Source organism: Agelaius tricolor, unplaced genomic scaffold (assembly GCF_023055355.1).
Source record: "Agelaius tricolor isolate 1412-34295 unplaced genomic scaffold, bAgeTri1.0.p SCAF_15, whole genome shotgun sequence".
In the NCBI taxonomy this organism is placed as follows: domain Eukaryota; kingdom Metazoa; phylum Chordata; class Aves; order Passeriformes; family Icteridae; genus Agelaius; species Agelaius tricolor.
This window is the reverse complement of record NW_027269275.1, coordinates 20,075,627-20,096,905: the sequence shown is the minus strand read 5'-3', so window position 1 is coordinate 20,096,905 and position 21,279 is coordinate 20,075,627. Positions and strand designations below refer to the sequence as shown.

The 21,279-nt window shown below is 43.6% G+C and overlaps 1 protein-coding gene across 2 annotated transcripts in view; it reads right to left on the bottom strand.

The window, feature by feature from the left end:
* Positions 1 to 574: 574 nt before the first annotated feature.
* The window catches only part of BANP (BTG3 associated nuclear protein), a 113,769-nt gene continuing 93,064 nt past the window's right edge, over positions 575 to 21,279 (bottom strand). For both annotated transcript variants that reach the window (XM_071440816.1, XM_071440817.1), the window contains exons 12-13: positions 5,495 to 5,638; positions 575 to 1,342 (exon numbers count right to left, since the gene is read on the bottom strand). In XM_071440816.1, the coding sequence (XP_071296917.1) occupies positions 1,271 to 1,342; positions 5,495 to 5,638 (216 nt within the window). In that variant the 3' untranslated portion in view covers positions 575 to 1,270. The remainder of the gene's footprint in view (positions 1,343 to 5,494; positions 5,639 to 21,279) is intronic.

Genomic DNA, 21,279 nt, shown 5'->3' with positions numbered 1-21,279 from the left:
TTCCAAACTCTATTTCCAAACCTTATTTTCCAAAACATGCATCATTAAAATAACCAGGTGACAGCAAAAAGGTTTCCTTTGCACTCAGGATTAGCAAATAGGACAATGGTGCTTTGTCCAAATCCATATTAAATTTCCCAGAACTTTCAGAGGAAAGGGGATTTCACCTGGATCTTGGATGTTGGGTTCAGATGGATGGATCCCACTCTGGGGAACTGCTGGACAAAGGAGGCAGGAGAACTGAAAGGGAGAGAGCTCAGAATTGTTCACATTACATAAAACTATTTCATAAATTCATTACATTTTGCACACTCAAAAATTCAGTTATCCCATGTTTCTTGCACTGGGAATTTAGATAACAAAATGGTCTGGGATTGGGAGTTTAGAAAATAAAAGGGCCTAGGATTGGGAATTTAGAAAATAAAAGGGTCTAGGACTGGGAATTTAGAAAATAAAGTGGTCTGAGATTGGGTTCTTCCTTAGAGGCTGAATGTGGATCCATCCCCAGCTCCTCCAGGACAACATTCCTTCCCAGCCAACCCAGACTCATTCCCAAGGCAGAGCAACTTAGAGCTGCACTATTCATAAATACACATTTATTTTTCATTAGAAATGCGTAATTACAGCATTTTAAAGCATTTTCCCCTAGAAAAGTAGTTAAGCAACAGTACAAACAAAAGTGTTAGTCTTCTGCAAATACAGTTTTCATGACACTGAACAGAAAACACCAGCAAAAGGCCAAGACTTGCTGTCAAGGGATTTTTCCTTTTTTTAAATATTTTCCTTTTTTTTTTTTTTTTGTTATAAACACCATAGCAAATTAAAAAAAAAAAAAAAAAAAAAAAAAAAAAAAAAAAGACTGTTCCAACAGTGAAAAATATCTGAGCTCTGGAACTTTCCCTAGGTGGCAAAGCAGGTACTGCAGGGCAGCAATACCCAAACATCTGCAGACATTCCATTTGCACAGGAGGGACCAACAGGATGGCCAGGGATGGAGTCTCACAGTTTGGATGCAGGAGAGCTCTTCCTCTCCCCACGAAAGGTTTGTTTTGTCCTCTCTGAGTGGATTGAAGTGCAGCCCACGGGGTTATTTTGAAGGCCAGGATGTGGATTGGTGTCATGATGCACCTTTGAGTGACACTGGAGTTATCCCAGGGGTGGGGGAGCAGGGCAAGGCTGCAGGTTCTGGGGTCTGGGAGGTTTTTCCAGCCCTTCCCACTCCATTTCTGGCTGCAGTTCACTGCCAGCTCCCCAGCGTTCCTCAATCCTCTCACTGGATTTGGATGGCTCCGTGTTCTATCTGCATTTCTGGCTGGATTGCTGATTGAAGGGAATCAGTGCCCTGCAAAGGGGAGTGGGACAGCAGGAAATCAATCCAAAAGGGATTTTTATTGGTGTAACCAAGAGAATGAGAGCTTATTATAAAGTTCTTGTGAATTCCAGTGGAAAAAATTCCAAAGCAAAATCCGCATGGATGTGGGGTCTGAGACAGTGGGAATGGGAACACACTCACAAAGGCACCAAAAATAACATCAAGAGCCTCCATGAAGCCTAATGAGGAAGCTGAAATAATGCAATTATGATAAACATCTACAAAACCATGAGTGGCACTAAGGCAATTATTCCCTCTCTCTTCCCAGGCTAAGAACCAGCTCCAAATAAAGGAAATAAATTCAGAGTCTGGCAGCAAACTGAAGCTGTGGAAGGCTCATCCCAACAGAGAGATTTTGGGAACAGGGAGCTGGGAAGGGCACCAAGGAGGAGCATGGAGAAGGCAGGAGGGAGCTCTGCAGTGCCAGAGCTGCTGGGGGTGAGGGCAGTGAAATCTCCTGTTGGCTTTGTCCTTGGAATTTCCCAGCTGGAGCAGGATAGGATCTAAAAATGCTGATTTTCCCCACTGCAGCCTTTCCCTGGTTAGGGTGAAGTGAGACCAGCTTGACTAGAGGCAGCTTTTCCTCAGAGGAAATCCCTCCTGACTCTCCTCACCTCCCAAGGAAATCCAGGAAGAATTAAAGGGAGCACAACTGATTGAAACCTCCAAAGGAAAAATCTCTTTACAAACCAACTCACTGTCTAGCAGGAGCAACAGGGGAGGGAAAATCCAAATTGCTGGGAGCTGGGAAAGCACCTGCAGAGCTGTGAGAGGAGCAGCCCCCAGAGCAGCTGCACTGGCCTGCACAGAGCCCCTCACACCCAAAAAAGCTTCCCCTGCTGCCAGCAGCCATCACAGCACGGATAGAATTCCCAGCCCAGGGCAAGGATTTCAGGATTTTTTCCCTCTGAAGTCCCCTTCATTCCAGAGATCTGCCCTTGCTGGATTCTCTCATAAAAACCTCTAAAGGATGCTCTGTGCAACACCCTGGCCACAGAATTCTCTCTCTGACAGGATTTTGGTGATTAAAAAAGCCTCATTTGAGGTCCTGCTTTGAGCTCCAGCCTTGAACCTGCCAAAAGATCCACAAGGAGGGAAAATCCAGCAGAATTCCCAACTTTTAGGTTTTATTACACAGTCCCAGCTTATTTATTATTCAAATTAAAACACCAGAACTTCAAAATCCTAAAGTGCTGCTCCTAAATTCATTTATTTCCCTATGCCTTGGTGCCAGTGGTTGCATTTGGCTACAGGAATTTTTTCCCTGTTTAATTTGAAGGGTATTTTGTGTTTGCTTAAAAGTTCAATAAATTCATGCCAAGGTGCTGAATCAATCTATGAGATTGCTAAATTGGATACCACAAAAAAAAAAAATTAAATAATCCTCAAGGTTTTCTTTCCCATTTAGAGGAAAAGTGTATTGAGTGAATAGAATTATCAAATATCAGCACAACAGCATCACCAAATATTGATCCAACCTCAGACCTGAAGGGATTACAAGAATTTATATTTGGAATGATGGTGGGTTTTTTTTCCAAATCTAACAGAATTTACCACCAGCATTGCATCTGAGCACAGAATTTTAATCCAAATATTCTGTATTTCTAGACTTTGCAAACTGCTGTCAAAACATGAAAACAAGCCAAGCAAAAATCATTCACGAATACACTGAAAATACAAAATTGAAGTGGATTTTGATCTGTTCCAGCTGAACTCAGAGCAGGAATTCACTTCAAGAAAAAAAAGGGCAGAAAACTGGTACCTTGTAGTGAGACATGAAATAAATTCACATTTGTGCTTTTTCTAACGGGGAATTGGCACAGAATCCAACCCAGATGGAAAATAAATTCCACTTTATTGAGCTTTGATTGATAAAGAGCTGCAAAATCCTTGGGAACCTCTCAGCACCTTGACCAAGAACCAGGTGGAAGTGTCAGGGGATTTTCCCTTCTGTCAGATAAGACTTTTCCCCTCAGATGAGAGATCCTTCTCCACAGGAAAATTCCATTTCTTTATCCACAAAAATCTCCTGAATGATGGATAAGCTCAGAGCAGTGCAAACACCAAGTTGGTTTCTCCAGCTCCTTTCCAGATCCTCAGTTTTCACTGGGTGCAAAGCGAGGAAACATTTATGGCTGACTTGTTTTGGGGCTTGTCTGCTTTTCCTTTCCTGCCCTTTTCCTGTCCCGTTCCTGCCCTGCTTTCCCTGGAAAGCTCTGGGGTTCACCACAGTGTAAAACCAACAGGGTGCAAAGTGTCCCTGCACAGGGAGCAGCTCCTGGGACCCTGCTCCAGAATTCCTTCCTGAAGGTGCTGGATGAGGAGGGAAATGTGGGAATTGCCCAGGCTTGGAGTGGGGACAGCAGCACGAGGAACAGCTCTCACTGCCTGCTGAGCTTATCTGGGCTCATGGGCCTTGTGGGTCCTTCCCAGCTCAGGGTATCCCTGCTGTTTGTGGCATTCACATTCTCTGGAAAATCCCTTGGCCCAGGATTTTTATCCTGGGAAGCTGAGAAGCCTCGGAGAAAAAGGAAAACAATAATTTGAATCTCATTTGATTCTCCTGTGTTTTGCTCCTTTGGAATGTGTTTGGAGATTGTTTACCCACAGGTGATTGTTTCATTGGATTCTGCTGTGAGTTGTTTTGACTCCTTGGCCAGTCAGAGCCAAGCTGTGTCAGGACTCTGGAAAGAGTCAGGAGTTTTCATTATTATCTTTTTATCCTTCTGTAAGTATCCTTTCTGTATTCTTTAGTATAGTTTAGTTTAGTATTCTTCAATATAATATAGTATCATAAAATAATAAATGAGCTTTCTGAGAGCATGGAGTCAGATTCATCATTCCTTCCTTCATCACAAATACAACAGTTGTTCTTGGATTTATTAAATCCACAGGAGCAGCAGTGATGGAGGATCCATAAAACACAAGGCACAATCCCTGCAGAACACCCTCAGTGTCCAGAGCACTGTTAAAAATTAAATATTGTCAAGGGCAGTGGCGAGGCACAAAGAATTCCACAACCACTTGAAGAAGCCCACGGAGTGGGATTTGCAAAACCACGTGTGACCAAATTCAGAAAAACGTGTTCCAACTGGTTTAAATCAGCTTTGTGGTGCTGTCACCAAAGCTTCAAGCTGATGACAGACTTTTTCTAGCCTCAGCTTCATGCTTGTTCAAGCTGATTAAAAACGACCAAAAAAACCCCCATAATTCCTCCTCAAGCAGAGAGGATCAAGTGTTCACTTCCAACTGGACTTGCTGTTGATCAAAACAACTGGAAAACTGCTGTCAGAACAGGAATGACCTTTCTGAGGGAAACCTCAGTCTGAAAATACTTTTTGGCTGATTGCAGCCACATTTTTGGTGCTGTCCTTTGTGAGGCTCTCAGCCTTCAGGGACACACCAGTGACCGAAATAACTTCTCCAGAGGCACTAAGCAAGGACAGCAAAGCAGGAGCAGTCAAGGATCATTTCTACCTTCAAAAAATGATGTTTCTTATTATAAATTATGAGTTTTATGGTTTGGAAAGAGGAAGATGAGGATGATGGAGAGGAGAGGAGAGGAGAGGAGAGGAGAGGAGAGGAGAGGAGAGGAGAAGAAGGAGAAGAAGGAGAAGAAGGAGAAGAAGGAGAAGAAGGAGAAGAAGGAGAAGGAGGAGAAGGAGGAGAAGGAGGAGAAGAAGGAGAAGGAGAAGGAGAAGGAGAAGGAGAAGGAGAAGGAGAAGGAGAAGGAGAAGGAGAAGGAGAAGGAGGAGAAGAAGGAGAAGGAGAAAAGGAGAAGGAGAAGGAGGAAAAGGAGAAGGAGAAAAGGAGAAGGAGGAGAAGAAGGAGAAGGAGAAGAAGGAGGAGAAGGAAAACTCAAAGGAGAACTCGAAGGAGAAGAAGGAGGAGAAGGAGAAGGAGGAGAAGGAGAAGGAGAAGGAGGAAAAGGAGAAGGAGAAGGAGAAAAGGAGAAGGAGAACTTGAAGGAGAACTCGAAGGAGAACTCGAAGGAGAACTCGAAGGAGAAGAAGGAGGAGAACTCGAACTCGAACTCGAAGGAGAACTCGAAGGAGAAGAAGGAGAAGAAGGAGAACTCGAAGGAGAAGGAGGAGAACTCGAAGGAGGAGGGGTGGCTCATACCTGGCTGGAGGCAGCGTGGTCTGTCACAGGGGTCAGCTGCACGTACTGCACCTGGATGTCGCTGCCCTGCAGTGGGGAGCCGTCCACGCCGCCGGCTGCGGGCTCGGCCGAGGCCACGGCGATCAGCTGAGCCCCCTGCAGCACCTGTGGGAGGGCAGGAGAGACGGGTGAGGGCTGGGAATGCCACCAAGGCAGGCTGCCAGTGATGTTTAGGTTTTAACTTTTCTATTTTCAGGCTCTGCACTGCATTAGTTCACAACTCTGAACTCCATATAAAGTGTTAGTGAGTTCTCCCAGCTCAGTCACACAGAACAATTCTTTTCCAGCCCAGAACCAAGGACACCGCTGCAGCTTCAGGCCCAAAAAGGGCAAACAACAGGGAATGGAGGAGAGCAAACTGGGAGGATGGGACTGCATAACCTGGAGTTGTGACTGGACAATTAACCCCAATATGGAAATGGACCAAATCCTATAAAAGTGTGAAAACTCGGGGGTAGCCTTGGCTGGGCTCTTGTACTGCCCAAGGTGTATCCATTGAAGACCTTTTAATAAATGTCTATTTTATTCCTTTAATACTGCCTAGCCCCTGTTCTAGGCAGCCTCTCAAGGCATCAGGAGGAGCACAGAGAGCAACTGGTCCCAGCTCCCTGCCCAGCAGGGCTGATGCCTTAAGATTTTTGTATTTTTCAAATCCTGTACTGCATTAGTGCATAGCTCTGAACTCCATATAAAATGTAGTTAACTGTCTTCACATTTGGGTCAGGCCATCTCCCAGACCAGGAATATCCCATGAACCATCCAGAGAAATCCAACCAGAAACACCCCATGAACCTCTAAACAAATCCAACCAGAAACATGCCATGAACCATCCAAACAAACAGAACCAGAAACACCCCATGAACACCCAGAGAAATCCAACCAGGAACACCCCATAAACCACCCAAACAAATGCAGATCCAACACCAAAACCCACTAAAGGAACCACAAGAGAAGCTGTCCCTCAGTCCCAGCTGCTCCCAGCAGGGTTTCCCACAAAACACAGAGCACATGGATTCCCATACTGGATGCTCAATGCATTTGGTCTTGTGGGATTGATAATTATGTTAATTTTGACAAGTTAATTGGGACAGAGTGACAGATCCTGCTGTGAGTGTGATACCATCAGAAATCACTGAGCAAGGTTTTCCTGCATGAACACCCAAATCCAAAATATTCCTTCCCACAGCCAAGGCATTCATTACAGCAATGTTTATATTCCTATCAATAGGAAGGTGTAGATTTAGGAATTCCTAATTAATGCTTATGTTTATCCCATCTGCATTTGGCTGGAGAAGACAGTAAGTCCCTCACAGAAAAACTGATCCATCTCAAAGCACTTAAAAATGGGCTTGGGATAAACTCATTTTAATTCCCTTCTTGAAACAAAAATCAGAATAAAATAAATGTATATAAAAAAATAACAAGTCCCCCTTGCATTTCTCAAACTCAGCTCCACATCCAGGTTTAACTTTTATGAGCCACAAATGAGGGATCTCTAAACATTTGAACACAACGAACAAAAGGAATCTTTTAAACCAAAAGAAGAGAACAAAGAGCAAAAAATAACATTGTTCACAAAGGTTCTGCTGACCAAAGGATGATTTCTCAGCTGATCTGAGGGTGGGTGGCCATGGACGAGGGGCTGCACCCGAATTTCCCCGGGGAGCGTGGGAGGAAGAGGAGGTGACCTCCAGGAATGACCTCCAGGGTGTTGTCAGGATTTTATTGGGATCTTGGGTGTTCTGGGACAGCACCAGCACCAAGCTGCTCAAGGATGTCCCCATCTGATTTGAAGGAATAAGCAGAATTCTCTCCTCCCACAGTATTAGTTTTGGAAGCACCCCATGCTGTCAGGATCACCCTTTGTCCCACTGATCCCCTGCAGGTTTGAAATGATTTTTCTCTCATTTATTTCTCAGCTGGAATATTCAGAAGGGTTGGGAGTGCCTGAACAACCCCACGAGCACAGAGTCCTGGAAGAGTTTGGGTTGGAGCACGTGGGAGAGTGGAGATGTCCCTGTCCAGGACATGGGGTGGGATGGGGTGACCCCAATGTCCCCTCCAACCCAACCATCCCAGGATTCTGGGATCCCCCCTGTGTCATCCCACTGACCTGAATCTCTGCCTTTCTCTTCAGGTTCCTCCCTCTCCTCTCCCCCTTTTTCTCCCCTCTGTCATACTCTCTTCAAAGTCTTGGGGATTTGGGACATGAAAACAACTGATCTCCCAAATTTCTCTATTTTGACCCTTCTTCAGTGAGGTGTTTACCACACAAAACATAATAAAATGAATATTGATAATGGAAACCAGCTATTTTCTCTGCTCTCTTTCTTTCCATGTCAAGTCCATTTTATCTCATAACAAATAATTCCCATTTAACATTGAACTGCCAAGGCATGAAAGGGAATTTTTCAAAAAAGAATAAAATATAAGAAATTTTCTTTCAACTTCTTCCAAAATTATTCAAACATGTTTAAATTCCTAGCACATCCTTTGAACCTGCTAAACCCCATTTTAAACCTTCTAAACCCCCTTTTTGAACCATTCTTGCTACTGTTGTGAGCTCTTTTATTAATCTGAGCAAGCATATGTGTTTGCCTACCTATAAAAATCTCAAAAATAAGATATATTGGGTTTTGGTGCCTTTTTTCCATGTTTTTTCCCCATTTCTACAGCAGGAATGCAATAAAAGGGGATGTTTCTTTAAACCAAAGTGAGGTTTGGAATCCCAGAAGGAGTGGATGTTTCTGGAAGCTGAAAACCCTGGGACACTGATGGCCAAACACATTCAAATGACAAACACAGCTCCTCCAAATGATAAGAAGCTCTGCTGATAAGAGTTCTCTTCAAAAAGATAACTCCCTGTCCCTGATTCTTTTCAGTCTGAAACTTTTGGAGCCTTAAACTAAAACCATCTCCTGCATTTAATGCCAGAAAAACATTCATTTAGTGGCTCAAATATTCCACTCTGAAGGAAATGCAGGGTTGTGGGATAAGGCCTTGCAGCAAATCCCACTGCAAGAGCTTTCAAGTGCTTTATTCCCATTAATGTCCCAATTAATTGTTCTGGGCATAAAAGTGTGTTGGGTAAAAGTAAAACAAAATAAAAAGCATCCATTGCCTAAATTTGTTATTTCTTTCTGACATGAAATGCGCCGATATGAAAATAAATTCAGCATAAATCAAAGCAGTTCAGAGTGGAGGAACTGTCCCTGCTGTGCATTTCTGGGAGTGCTGAGTGGAACCTTGCAAAAATCGACCTTAAATCTGTCAAAGCTTCATTAGGGAACCCCCAGCAGAGCCATTGAACAGGGAGCACCTCCTGGAAATCCCCCAAAATCCCAGCCATGGAAAAGGAAACTGATTTCAGCTCCACAGAGTGGGGGAAAACCAAAAGGAGAATCCCAGACTGTGGTTTTAGCAGGGGCATTATTTAATTGCATAAGAAGAATAAACCATCCCAGATCTGAGATTCCCTTCCTGTCCTGGGGAAATGCAGGAACACAACCTACAGCCACCTAAATGTCCCCAAAATGTCCCTTTTCCTGCCTGCCACGGTCAGGATTCTCTTCCTGTCCTGGAGAAATGCAGGAACACAACCTGGAACCACCTAAATGTCCCCAAAATGTCCCTTTTCCTGCCTGCCACGGTCAGGATTCCCTTCCTGTCCTGGAGAAATGCAGGAACACAACCTGGAGCCACCTAAATGTCCCCAAAATGTTCCTTTTCCTGCCTGCCATGGTCGGGTGGAGTGAGAGGAGTGATGGCAAAGTGTGGCTTTGCTTTGATTTCTGGCAGGGATGGTTCAGGCCCTGAACAATGATGTCAAATGCATCAAATCCAAACACAGATTTCCACTGAAAATCCACTTGAAACCAGCACACGTGCAAAGGTTAATTAGAATCATAATTAATTGGCAGTTTGAGTGCAGATGGAATTTCAGTAGGAATGACTGGTTATGGAAACAGGAGTTACCTCATCTCACTCCCTGTATCAAATTCGAGGGGATATTGGGAAGAAAGGAAATCTGGGTGGTTCCTCTGACTCATCTCCTGCTCTGAGATCCTCCCAGGGAATTGTGCTCCAAGGGAAACTCCTCAGGATGGCTCTGGAGGTACCTGAGGGCTCTTCCCAAAACCAGCCTGCACTTCAGAGGGATGGAGCACCTCTCCTAAGGGAAAGCCTGGGAGAACTGGGATTGTTCAGCTTGGAGAAGCTTCAGGGTGACCAAACTGAGACCTTGCAGTGCCTGAAGGGGCCTCAAGAAAGATGGGGAGAGACTTTGGACAAGGGATGGAGGGACAAGACACAGGGAATGGCTCCCAGTGCCAGAGGGCAGGGAGGGATGGGATATTGGGAAGGAATTCCTCCCTGCGAGGCTGGGGAGGTGCTGCAATGGAATTCTGAGAGAATTTCTGGCTTCCCCATCCCTGGAAGTGTCCCCTGGACAGGGCTTGGAGCAACCTGGGATAGTGGAAGGTGTCCCATGGCAGGAGGGGTGGATCTGGGTGAGCTTTAAGGCCCCTCAGGAGTGCCCACATCTGCACAATTGCAAGAGTTTGTGCAGAAATGCTTCAGTGCCAGCAGCAAGCGCAGCAAAACCCATGGAACTGCCTCCAAAAGGAGGAGTTTTCAGGAATGGGCAATTCCAGATCTCTAGGATAATTCACTGCTCTGAGCAATACTAAAGAAGCCTTTGGCTTAATTTTTTTTTTTCCAGAAGAATGTTATTGTTGGGTTTTATTCAATGTACAACTGAGTAATGGCTGCATAATCCAGAGAAAAATACTCCAGAGTCAGGGAAATCTTCTTAAACTGGAGCTGCTGAGTGCAAGAGCTCAAGAAGGAGTCAAAGATGGGTGATGCAGACTCCTGCAAGTGACCTGGGAGAGGAGAGCTCATTCCAAGGAATAACTGAGGGTCACTCATGCAGCATCTGCCTGGTGGGAAATACGTGAGTGCCACAACCCAGCCAGGAGGGGGAGGATCCCTCCTTCCTGAAGGAATGGCTCCCTTTCCATCCAAATGGGGCAAATCCCTGCTTGCCTGAAAAATGCAAACCTGGCTTGAAATGGCACCCTGGTCTAGAATTCCTGGTGGGATTAGTTCTGCTAGAAAAGAAAGGTCAGGAGAAATGCTGGGGTATTTTCAGCACTTCCCATGACATTCTGCTGAAGGTTTCAGGCAATTGCAGCAGGGAGAGCATCCAATCTTTTCCTAAATAAATTCAGAGGAGGATTTGGCCTCTCAGTGCTGCTGAGAAGCTCCATCCCCTCCAATGAGGCTGGCAGTAAATATGCCACTTAAAAAGAGTCAGAGACCTGAGCAGATCACTGAGGATCTCCCCAAATCCCACACAGCTGGGAGATGTCTGCTCCAATCCCTCACTCTGCCCTCAGAAGGGTCATTGCACTTCAATTCCAGAAAGAAAAGAGATTTAGGGGGAGCTGCAAATGTTTACATCATAACTGGCAGTGGGTTTTTTTTTTTTTAATAGAAGCAAAATAACATCTGAAAGTTTGGCTCTTGTTGCCAGAGTAACGAAACACTGCTCCTACTGTCCCCGACAGGATCCCATTAACCAGGAGAAATATGGATGGGAAAACAAGCATGGAGACATAAGAGAACTTCTAGGGTTGCACAGCTCAGGAAAAGGCCTAAGAAAATGAATCTTCTCCCTCCTCCACTTGAATTCTGGAATTATGTCACCAGCTGGAGTTCCATCCATCAGGATCAGGAGTTCATGGTGGCTTCAAAGGAAAAGCAGGAGGAGGATGGCAGGAAAAAGCAGAGTGAGGAGCCTGAGCTATAAATCAGGAGCTGGAGAAAGTTCTAAGCCAGTGCTTGACAATTAAAGAGCACTTAAAGGAGCAAACAGTGCTCTGGAGAATTACCTGAATTACAATAATGAGTTTCTAACAGAAACTTGCACCAAAAAAAAAAAAATCCTGCTCTGGATATAATTCATGGAAAAAAATTCCCAAGGACAAGGAAAAGGGGAAACTTGACCCAAGTTAAAGAGCAGACTCGGGCCCTCGGGGTTTGTTCTCTTTAACAGCCCCACTCCTTTGGGAAGATGCTCCCTGATCTCCTGGGCAGGGGAGGAATGCAGAGCCTGGAGCTGTCTGTTGTCTTTGGTTTTCCTTTCCCACCCAAATCTCGTGACAGGAGTGACAGAGCTCTACTGAACACGAGGAGTTCTCCGTGGTATAGGGAGTATTTCCATGTGGAGGGGGAATATGAATCCCAGAATTTCGGCTAAAAACAAACATATGGGGTTTGGAATGAAAACCATATGAGAGAACACCTGCACTTCTCCAAACTCCTACAAAAACTACAGATACTTGTAGGAAAGGAATTAAAACACCCAACTCCAGCTCCAATCCTGGCTTTTATCTCCTAGGAAGGTTCATGTCCAAGGAGTCCAGAGGAACAGAAGTTTTATCTATTTTATTTCAATTACTGGCAGTGGGCAAGGTGAGTGTGGCTCTGGCAGTGACCAGAACTCAGAGCAGATGGGCTGGATATTAAAAGTGATCCATCATCTCCCACCCCAGAAAATCATCTCTGATGTCCAAAGCCTTTTCCTGAGGAAAAGCCATTAGGAGAGCTGATGGATTTCCTCCATGGAGATGGATGTTGTTCCACACAGCCGCTGTAGTTTTTAAAATATTGGGTTTTGATGGATTTAATAAGATCAGAATCAGCACAAATCAGCACTCTCAGATTCCCAGCAGGGCTCACAGATAAGCCATGAATTATCTCAGTTTTCTCCACCTGAGGCCACATCGTTTCTGCTGGAATTCCACAGGTGCTTCCCTTTTGCCAAGGCACTAAGTGGACAAATGTTTCCAATCCCCTGGACAAAAGCTTGGGAATTGGTGCTTCTTTCACACCAAGCATTTGCAATGATGCAAATGTTCTTTTTCTAATTTCCAGCCATAAAACAGAAATGACTCCTCAGAGAGTGTCAGTTTGTTTAAGTCATGTACTACAAGTTCTGGGACTGCCTATGATGCTTTCCCAATTTTTGCAAATGAATTTGTGATTCCTTGAATTAATTTCCTCCTTTATGGACTTGTCTCAAGTTGAAGCCAGTAGCCTGACATGTAAGAATTGTACAAATCCTTCAAAAATGGGATTTGCCAATTGCATTCCACACTGAGCCCGCAAATAAAATCCTCGTTCTGGAAAGGATTTTTAAAATTTAAAATTTTTTTCTGCTTGCATGGAAAGCAGTCCCAGAGAAATTTGGATTTTAGCAGAGACCCAAAGCTCTGTTTCAAACGGGAACAAAGAGGAACAAGAAGGGATTTGTTTATCCACTGCACTTCCTGCATCGCTCCGAAAACTGCATCGAGTCATTCTAAAGCCATTAGGTAACACATCCACCCTGCTCTGCTATAAATCATTAAAATCTCTTTGCTTTGGGGGTGGAAAACAATTGGCACAGGCGTGGAGTGCCTGTTCTCCCCCGTGGATTAAACTCCAACCATATGTGAGTTGTCAGGGCAGTTTTACCCTTGCCGGGGCTCCCCGAGGTTCTGTGCTCTCCTCACCCTCTGTTCACCCTTTGTGCTCATTCTCCTCTCCAGCCACATCCAGGGGATGCAATTACAGCAACCAGAACATCTCTGAACCCCTGGCTTTGCTGTAGAGCTCCAAGTTTCACCTACGTGGAGCTCCCAGCCATCCCTGGCCTGTGCTTGAACCTCGCTCTCCCATCCAGCACGAAATTTCTATTTTGCTACCAGCTGAGCCTCCAGGCCAGCCAAAGGTCTTTAATTCCCCTCTCCAGATTACATTTGCATACATGTTAAACTTTCCCAGCGTCATTTGCATGTTTGAAAAGGCATTTTGGAAGGCCTCTCCATTTGATTTTATTTTTTTTTCCTGCAGTGTGAGTTTGAAGCAGACATCAAGGAGAGCTCTGGACCCAGAAGTGTTGTTTGCTCAGAGTCCACATCTGCTTTTCCCCAAGCCATTGCCAGTTCTGGAGCTCACTTTAATACCCAGCTGGGATAATGTAAAACGAGGATAGAACCTCAAATAAAGGCTGGGAGCACATATTTGTGCTCAGGAATAGTTGTGTGCAGCCAGTTCAGCTTCACTCATGTTCTACCCACTGAAATTTGGTCTCAGTGGAGGGAAAAGGAGGGAAAATCCACCCCAAACCAAGCCCTGTATGTATGTGTGGCCACACGAGTGGAAGTGGAACTAAAACTCACCAGAGCTGTATAAAATCCACTTTTAGAAGGTTAAAGTGCCTTATTTTTACAATCAACCCCTCGGTTCTGAAAGCAAAAATGTGATTTTCTCCAAGCAGCAAACACAGAATGTTCCCTGGACTGCTGAGAATCTTCTCCCTCCACAACTCCACACTTTCCTCTGATCCATGGAAATTCTGGTAAGAAATTTTTTAATTCTTAGGACACTCCAGCTATTGGAGTAGAGAGGGAAATGCTGGACAAAGAGAACTGAATACAAGGATTAATTCTATACAAACCATCACTTTTTTGGCAGCTTTGGTGGCCCAAACATCCATCAGGAGTCGGGTAGCAATAAAAGTGATAACCTGATAAGGTTATCCCGAAAGCTGTGCAGAGGGAAGGAGCACAAGCTGTGGCTGACAGGGATTTGTGGGATGGGGAAGGAGTTTTGAGAGTGTCAGGGAAAGTTCTTCCTCCTCCCAGCCCATTAAGGGATGAATTATTTTGATTTAGATGAGCAGATTTTTCTTCACACATCCTCCAGTCTGAGCCTGACTGCGTCTGGCTGTTTGTGGAGATGAGGAAGGGCTGAAAATGGGTTCAGCATTGGAGGAAAAAATCAAAACCCACCCACATTTGGCCTTGCTGGAGTCTGGGGCTGATACAAATGAGAGAATTTCCAGCCCTCACATGGATCCAGACGCTCCCTGGGAGTGCAAAATGCCAAAATCCCGTTAATGTGAGATTCCATCGAGCTCGGGCTCATAAAAGCAGTTTTTCATATCTAACACAGAACACACTGGGGTTTTTTTCCTTAAAAATCCTGCAAAAAGTGTGGAAGTCCAGCAAAAGCAGCTCATGGAGAGACCCAGAATGACCCTGGTGCCACTGAGCCCCCTCAGCTGAATTCCTCCAGCTGGCAGCACCGGCAGCCCCGAATTCCCAGCTCCTAAGGAAATTCTGGGAATATTTCCCCAATGAATTCCCAGCTCCCAAGGAAATTCTGGGAATATTTCCCTATGGAATTCCCAGCTCCCATGGAAATTCTGGGAATATTTCCCCAATGAATTCCCAGCTCCCAAGGAAATTCTGGGAAACTTTCCCCAATGAATTCCCAGCTCCTAAGGAAATTCTGGGAATATTTCCCCAATGAATTCCCAGCTCCCAGGGAAATTCTGGGAATATTTCCCTATGGAATTCCCAGCTCCTATGGAAATTCTGGGAATATTTCCCCAATGAATTCCCAGCTCCTAAGGAAATTCTGGGAATATTTCCCCAATGAATTCCCAGCTCCCAAGGAAATTCTGGGAATATTTCCCCAATGAATTCCCAGCTCCCTTGGAAATTCTGAGAATAGTTCCCTATGGAATTCCCAGCTCCTAAGGAAATTCTGGGAATATTTCCCCAGTGAATTCCCAGCTCCCTTGGAATTTCTGGGAATATTTCCCCAATGAATTCCCAGCTCCTAAGGAAATTCTGGGAATATTTCCCTATGGAATTCTCAGCTCCTAAGGAAATTCTGGGAATATTTCCCTATGGAATTCCCAGCTCCTATGGAAATTCTGGAAAACTTTCCCCAATGAATTCCCAGCTCCCAAGGAAATTCTGGGACCATTTTTCCCCCATAAATTCACAATTTCTGGCTGAGCACGAGGTGTTTTTGCAGCCTGTTCTCCTCCTGGTACCAACATTTTCCTCTGGGGCTGGATCCTGCCAGGATGGAACAGTCCCAACAACTCCAAAGTTTATCCCTCAAAAATCACACCCCAACCCCCCTTAAATCCAAGTTTCACACTTTTTAAGGAGAAAGGAGAAATGGGATTTAAGGAGAAGGAGGCAATAAGTGCTATTTAAGCTTTTGTCATAACAAGGAGATAAAAGCACAGGAAAGACAGGGATAAAAGACTCTCCAAGGAGATTTGCAGCTGACCAAAAATTCCCTCTGATCCTTTTATTTACCTACTTGGAGCTTTTTCCTGAATATATCGCTTAGGAATTGGATCACACAAAGCACAAAGAAAGCCACTGTACAGTAAATAAACCACAGAGGAGATAAGGCATGAAACAGCACTGAAAAAGATCAATTTCAATTTTTTTTTTCTCCTTTTTATGTGTGGTCAGATTAAAAATCTTTAGGAATTATCCATCCTAAAACTGGAAATAAATATTAAAGCACTGGGCATGCCAGAGTATGGTTGGGCAGTGTTCTAAGTAGAGCAATAAGAGTTGATAATTAGATTTAAAATGAGATTTTAAAGTTCAAATGGTGGCACGCAGAATGGAGCAGAAAAAGAGCGAACAGGGCAACTTTGAAAAGGTTTGGGAGTCTCTGAGAGAAATTTCATATTCTAAATCCACGGAAATGAAAATTTCTGCCTATTTTCACCCTGGATGTGACTGCTCAGGGGTTAATTCCATTGCTGGAGTGGCCAGAGATGGAGCAGGAGCTGCTGGAATCCTGTCCCAGACCCTGGAGCTGGTGCAGATCCCCCAAATCCCCGTTCCCACTGACCTGACAGGAGCAAACCTGCAATCCCAAATCTGTATTTAAGGGATCACTGAGCCTTTTCCTTCTCTCAGGTAATTCTGAGGAGCTGATCTGATCCCAGGGAATGGAGTTTGGTTTGCTCCTCCAGAACAATCCCATTCCCAGTGTGCCCCTTGTGCTTTTCCCTGGTTTCCAGGCTGGAATTCCTGCTCAGCAGCAGCAAATCCTGCTGGTCCCACCCCCAGACTCTGCTGAGCGTGGCATTAACACATCCCAAATGTCAGGGGGCAATTCCAGGGAGAGCTCAGCCTCCTCGGGGTGAGCTCAGTGCCACTGACAATGGCAATGATTTCATCTGAGCCTCTGGCAACTTCTGACATTTCCCTCTCCGTGCAGGATTTTCCATTTCTGCCCCTGGGGAAATGTGCTGCCATCCCAGACCTGGGGACATTCCCAGAGCCCCCCCAGCCATTCCCACTTCATTTACAAAGAGCCCCTTTGAGAGCTCCCTGGGGATGGATTCATGCTTAAAACATCCCAGATCCCACTCCATGCAAAAGCTGCTGCTGCTGACATTCCTGAAGGGATTTCTGAAGTGTTGGGCCACAGGGAAATGGTTACTGTATAATAGATATTATTATATAATACAATAATATTATTATTCTATTGGTACATGTTATATATAATTTTATTTTAATTTTATTTTCTTTTTAATTTTATTTTTAATTTTATTTTTAATTTTTATTTTATTTTTAATTTTATTTTTTAATTTTTCTTTTATATAGTATATACGTAATAATATAATATATAGTACCTTAATAATTCATATTATAATTATGAGTTATTAATTTAACATAATTAAAAGAATAATATAATTTATTGTATAATATACCAAATAGAATAATATTTTTCCTAGACAAATAATAGATAACAATGTTATATATAGGAGGATATTAGTTTTTCTAGAAAAAATTATAATATATAATTTAATATGCCATCTATATCATACAATATAATGTTATTGTATGGATTTTATGGGAATTTTAATTAATAAGAAACCAGGAGAAAGAAACAGAGGGGTCTCTTTGCTCCTTCTGTAACTGACCCTGTGTTGGGAAGGAGCAAATTCCACCTGAGCTTTGCACCAATAATTAGCAAAACTATAAATTAACAAGCTTATTATTACTAATAAACATTTGTTCTTCAGAACAATAAATGCAAGGGTTAAATTATAAAAATTCGATTTGACCTTGGAAAAAGCCATGTGGAATTTCTGGATGTTTTTTACCAACAAGGGGAGTTTGGAATTGTTTGGATGCTGCAAACAAAAGCCTGAAGGGGAGGAAGGTGCACGTGGAAATACTTAAGGTGGATAAATCCCTAATAATTCTACTCATGGCACAGGGAGAAATCCGGGAATGTTTCCACACAACACGTGGGAAGAGCGGAGCCGGTGCTCACACGGATTGAAACTTCCCTGAGGAATCCAAGAGTGAGGATGAGAGCAGGGACAGAGACTCCCCAGAAGGGATTAAGGGAGAAAATGAAAAGTTTGAAGGCAATCTTCAGGATAAAAATTCCAGCGGAACACGGAGCTCTCCAGGAAAAAGAAACCCTTGGAGACTGCACTGCCAAGCGCTGCCGTTCCACAAACCCGGCATAAAAACCTCCTATTCCATGGCAAGGTAAATCCAGGGTTTCTACCCAGGGGATGGCATTTCTGTCCTGATAAACAGCTGAGAAAACCCAGAGATGTGATGTGCAGGAAAGATTAGTGTAAGATAATTCTGCAGGAGGGAGAATTCCTATTTATTTTTGGTGTGCTGGAGTTGTTAAGGTTAAAACAGTGGGGGGAAAAGTTCTGTAGTGAGAAACAATTAGAAAAATCACAATAATTAAAAATTTGAGGAATTGCACTTCGTTCTAAATGGAAATTATTAAGAGAAATAATTAATTTAAAAATTAAAATCTTTATTCCTGCACAAACTTAAAGCACTTGAGCAGCAGCCAACAGTGCAGGGAAAGCAACGTTCTCCTTCCAAAGCTTCCACTGGAATAGCTGAGATATCCCGAGAAAATTCGAAATAAATCATATTTATCACCAGAGGGGCAAAAAAAGAAAGCAAGCATCCATTTTATTGTTTTTCCTGCGGCTGGAAATGAGATTTGAGCCTGAAAAGAACAAACAATTACGGGTTTTCTGTCTAAATCTGTTTGTTCGCTGCTTGGGAACTGGGGAAGGATTTTATCCAAGGAAAACAAAATCCTACCAAGCCAAAGGGTGAGGGAGCCTCGAGCCTGGGTGATGCTGAGGGTACAAATCATGTGAAATTCCCTGGAAATAAAGAAATTATTTCTTTTACAGCCCAACGTTTCTCACGCTTATTCCACATTTTCAACATTTCTGGCCCCGATCCCGCTCCGAGCCGGAGCACAAGTGGATTTTGGCCACCAAGGAGTCAAAGGGAGCAGTGCCAGGCACCCTGGAGAGCCAAGGCAGGGTTAAAATCCTGATTTAGGATATTTGGGAAGGGTGGGTGATGTTGTTTTCAAGTTTGATTCGATAAAATCTCTCGTAGACCTCAAAAGCAGGAAAAAAAATGAGTAATAAACTGTTAATTCCCTCCGTTTTTCCAAGTTTTTACTCTCTCAGTGCTAACAAAAGGGAATGGTTCCCGAATTTCTTTACTAAATTATTGTGTCTGTCGGTCACTTACGACTTTAAGTGCTAAAAAGATCAGATTAACAATTTTAGGGGATTTTTTTCCAGCTGTGAAAGTCCAGTTTTCAAATCCCTTCCCAGCACGAATGGCAGTTTTTATCAAAAGCCAGGAATTTCCAACAAGGAATATTTCAAGGACTTGATCTCCCACCGCTGCCGTTACTTTTTTATTTATGGGGTGGCAAAACGACCCCAAAATTTGTTGAAAAGCAGCAGGATTTTGAGATATCTGCCTAATGAGTGACTTAATTGTTGAGTAATTCCATGGCTCCCATCCCTGCAATCCCAGGTAATAAGAGGAGCTGCCCAGATACGGAATGTTCCCGGGAAATGTCCAAGATTTGGGAAGCTGGCTCAGGATGAGCCGCGTGTTTGTGGAGACACGAGGCCGAGCAAGGACTTGGGGAAGGATCCTTCTGGGAGAACTGAGCTCAAGGAATGCTCAAAGGTTATGAAAGATCCCTTATGTAACGAATCCACCTGGATTTTTGATGGAAAAGCCTGAATTTTAAACGAATTTAAATGAGGGTGGTGGGGTTTTGTTTTCCAGAGCGATTCCGTGGAAATAAAGAATTTTGTGAGATGCTGGGAAAACATCACAATGACAAATGAAAAGCAAATAAAACGAGAGAGGATTTCAAAGCCTTGAGCAGATATTCCAAAGGAAAGGAAAAACACTGAATCCCACTCCCAGAATTCTTTACATGCAAGAATGGAGGAGAAATGTTTAAGAGGGAAATCTTCACCATTAAAATTCTGTGTTAAACACTTGTTTCACACACCCCCAGCAGCACCAGCAGCAGGTTTGGCCAGTGCTTGTCAGATAATTCTGATCCTGTGCATTCCTTGCACTTCCCTGTCGGGAGGGATCTGGCTCCGTTTAACCCAGACCTAACAAAGCTGAGTTTGCTTAACCCCGAACGAGTTTAACCCCGACCTTTGGCCACCTGCTCCTTAAACTCCAAGGGTTTCCCTGTCCTTAACTCTCTGGTTTTTTGTAACCTCACCTCACACCTCACTAAACACTGCCAAGGTTTTACAGACTCTGTAATTCCCTAATTCCCTGCTCCGTGGGGCTTTATTGGGATTGTAACCTTTTCATGAGCTTGTAAATCCCGGCCGTGACAGAGCGAATAAAATCTGAGGATGAAGATGTTCCATAGCTGTCATGGAGAATTTTTTTTTAATAAAAACATTTTGAAGCATTCCTTTTTTAGCTGGAAACAAATTCCCTTTTTTTATTTTTTTTTCTTTTCCATGCAGCTGTCAGCAACTGCTCAGTGTATTAAATATTCTGCTTTCAAAAAGCAAATGTTTCGAGTTGAGATATTGAGATTAAACCCAAAACTCATTAAAAGACACCCAGAGCTGACCTGGGGCTATCCCTGCTCTCATTTGGTTCCCACTTCAGAAGAGCTGCCAAGAATCCATGAAATATTTTTCAAAATCTTTGGACTTGGGTTGATCACGAACGAGTTTTTCTCGAGGAGCTTCGAGCTCGCTGCAGCTTTAAGGAATTTGCACATCAAAAATCAATAGTAAAACTTCATCCCTTAAAAGGGTACAAAGGGCATAAAAATCTGATTATTCAGCGTGGAAATTAAACACAGAAATCGTAAAATGCCAGATTTTCCACCACAAAAACCAAATCTGTTTGTTGCGTCAATTAAATTAAAAAATTAAAATGGAGAAGTTAAAATTCAATTAGAAGTTTCCTGTTCATTTTCACCAGAACAAAGGAGATTTATTCAGCTGAAAGGGAACAGTGAAATCAAATCCATCCCAAAGATTTTGAGGGGAAAACTGTCACAAATGCATCAAGATCCTTTTGAATCCCAAGGATTTGAACAGAGCCTGGAAAAGAGGAGCAGCCCTGGGAGCAGAGAGCTCCAAACCATGGAAAGCTGAAAATCCCAAATTTTCCTGTAACTGACAGCTCGGGGATTTTGGAATTCTTTTTCCTGATCATTCCCTGCAAAGCAAGGCAAAGTTTTCTCCTGATCATTCCCTGCTAATTGACAGAGGGGAAAAACAGGCAGAGGGTTCAGAGCTCACTCTGTTCCTCAGGGAATGTGGGATCAGATGGGATCCCCAAAACCAGAAACCTCCTGAGGCTCCTTCCTTGGGAAAAGCAGGAGAAAATCCATTCAAAATCAGAGAAAACACCCAAAAATGTGCACAAAAAATCCAGAATTTCTGATTTCTTAGCTTAGTTCCCCACTGCAGGGATTTTTATCCAGGATGAGTTTTTATGTCCTGGAACATTTCCTGTCCCCTCCGTTTTTGCAGGATCCTGTGAATCTGAGTGCATCCAAATTTGGCTATT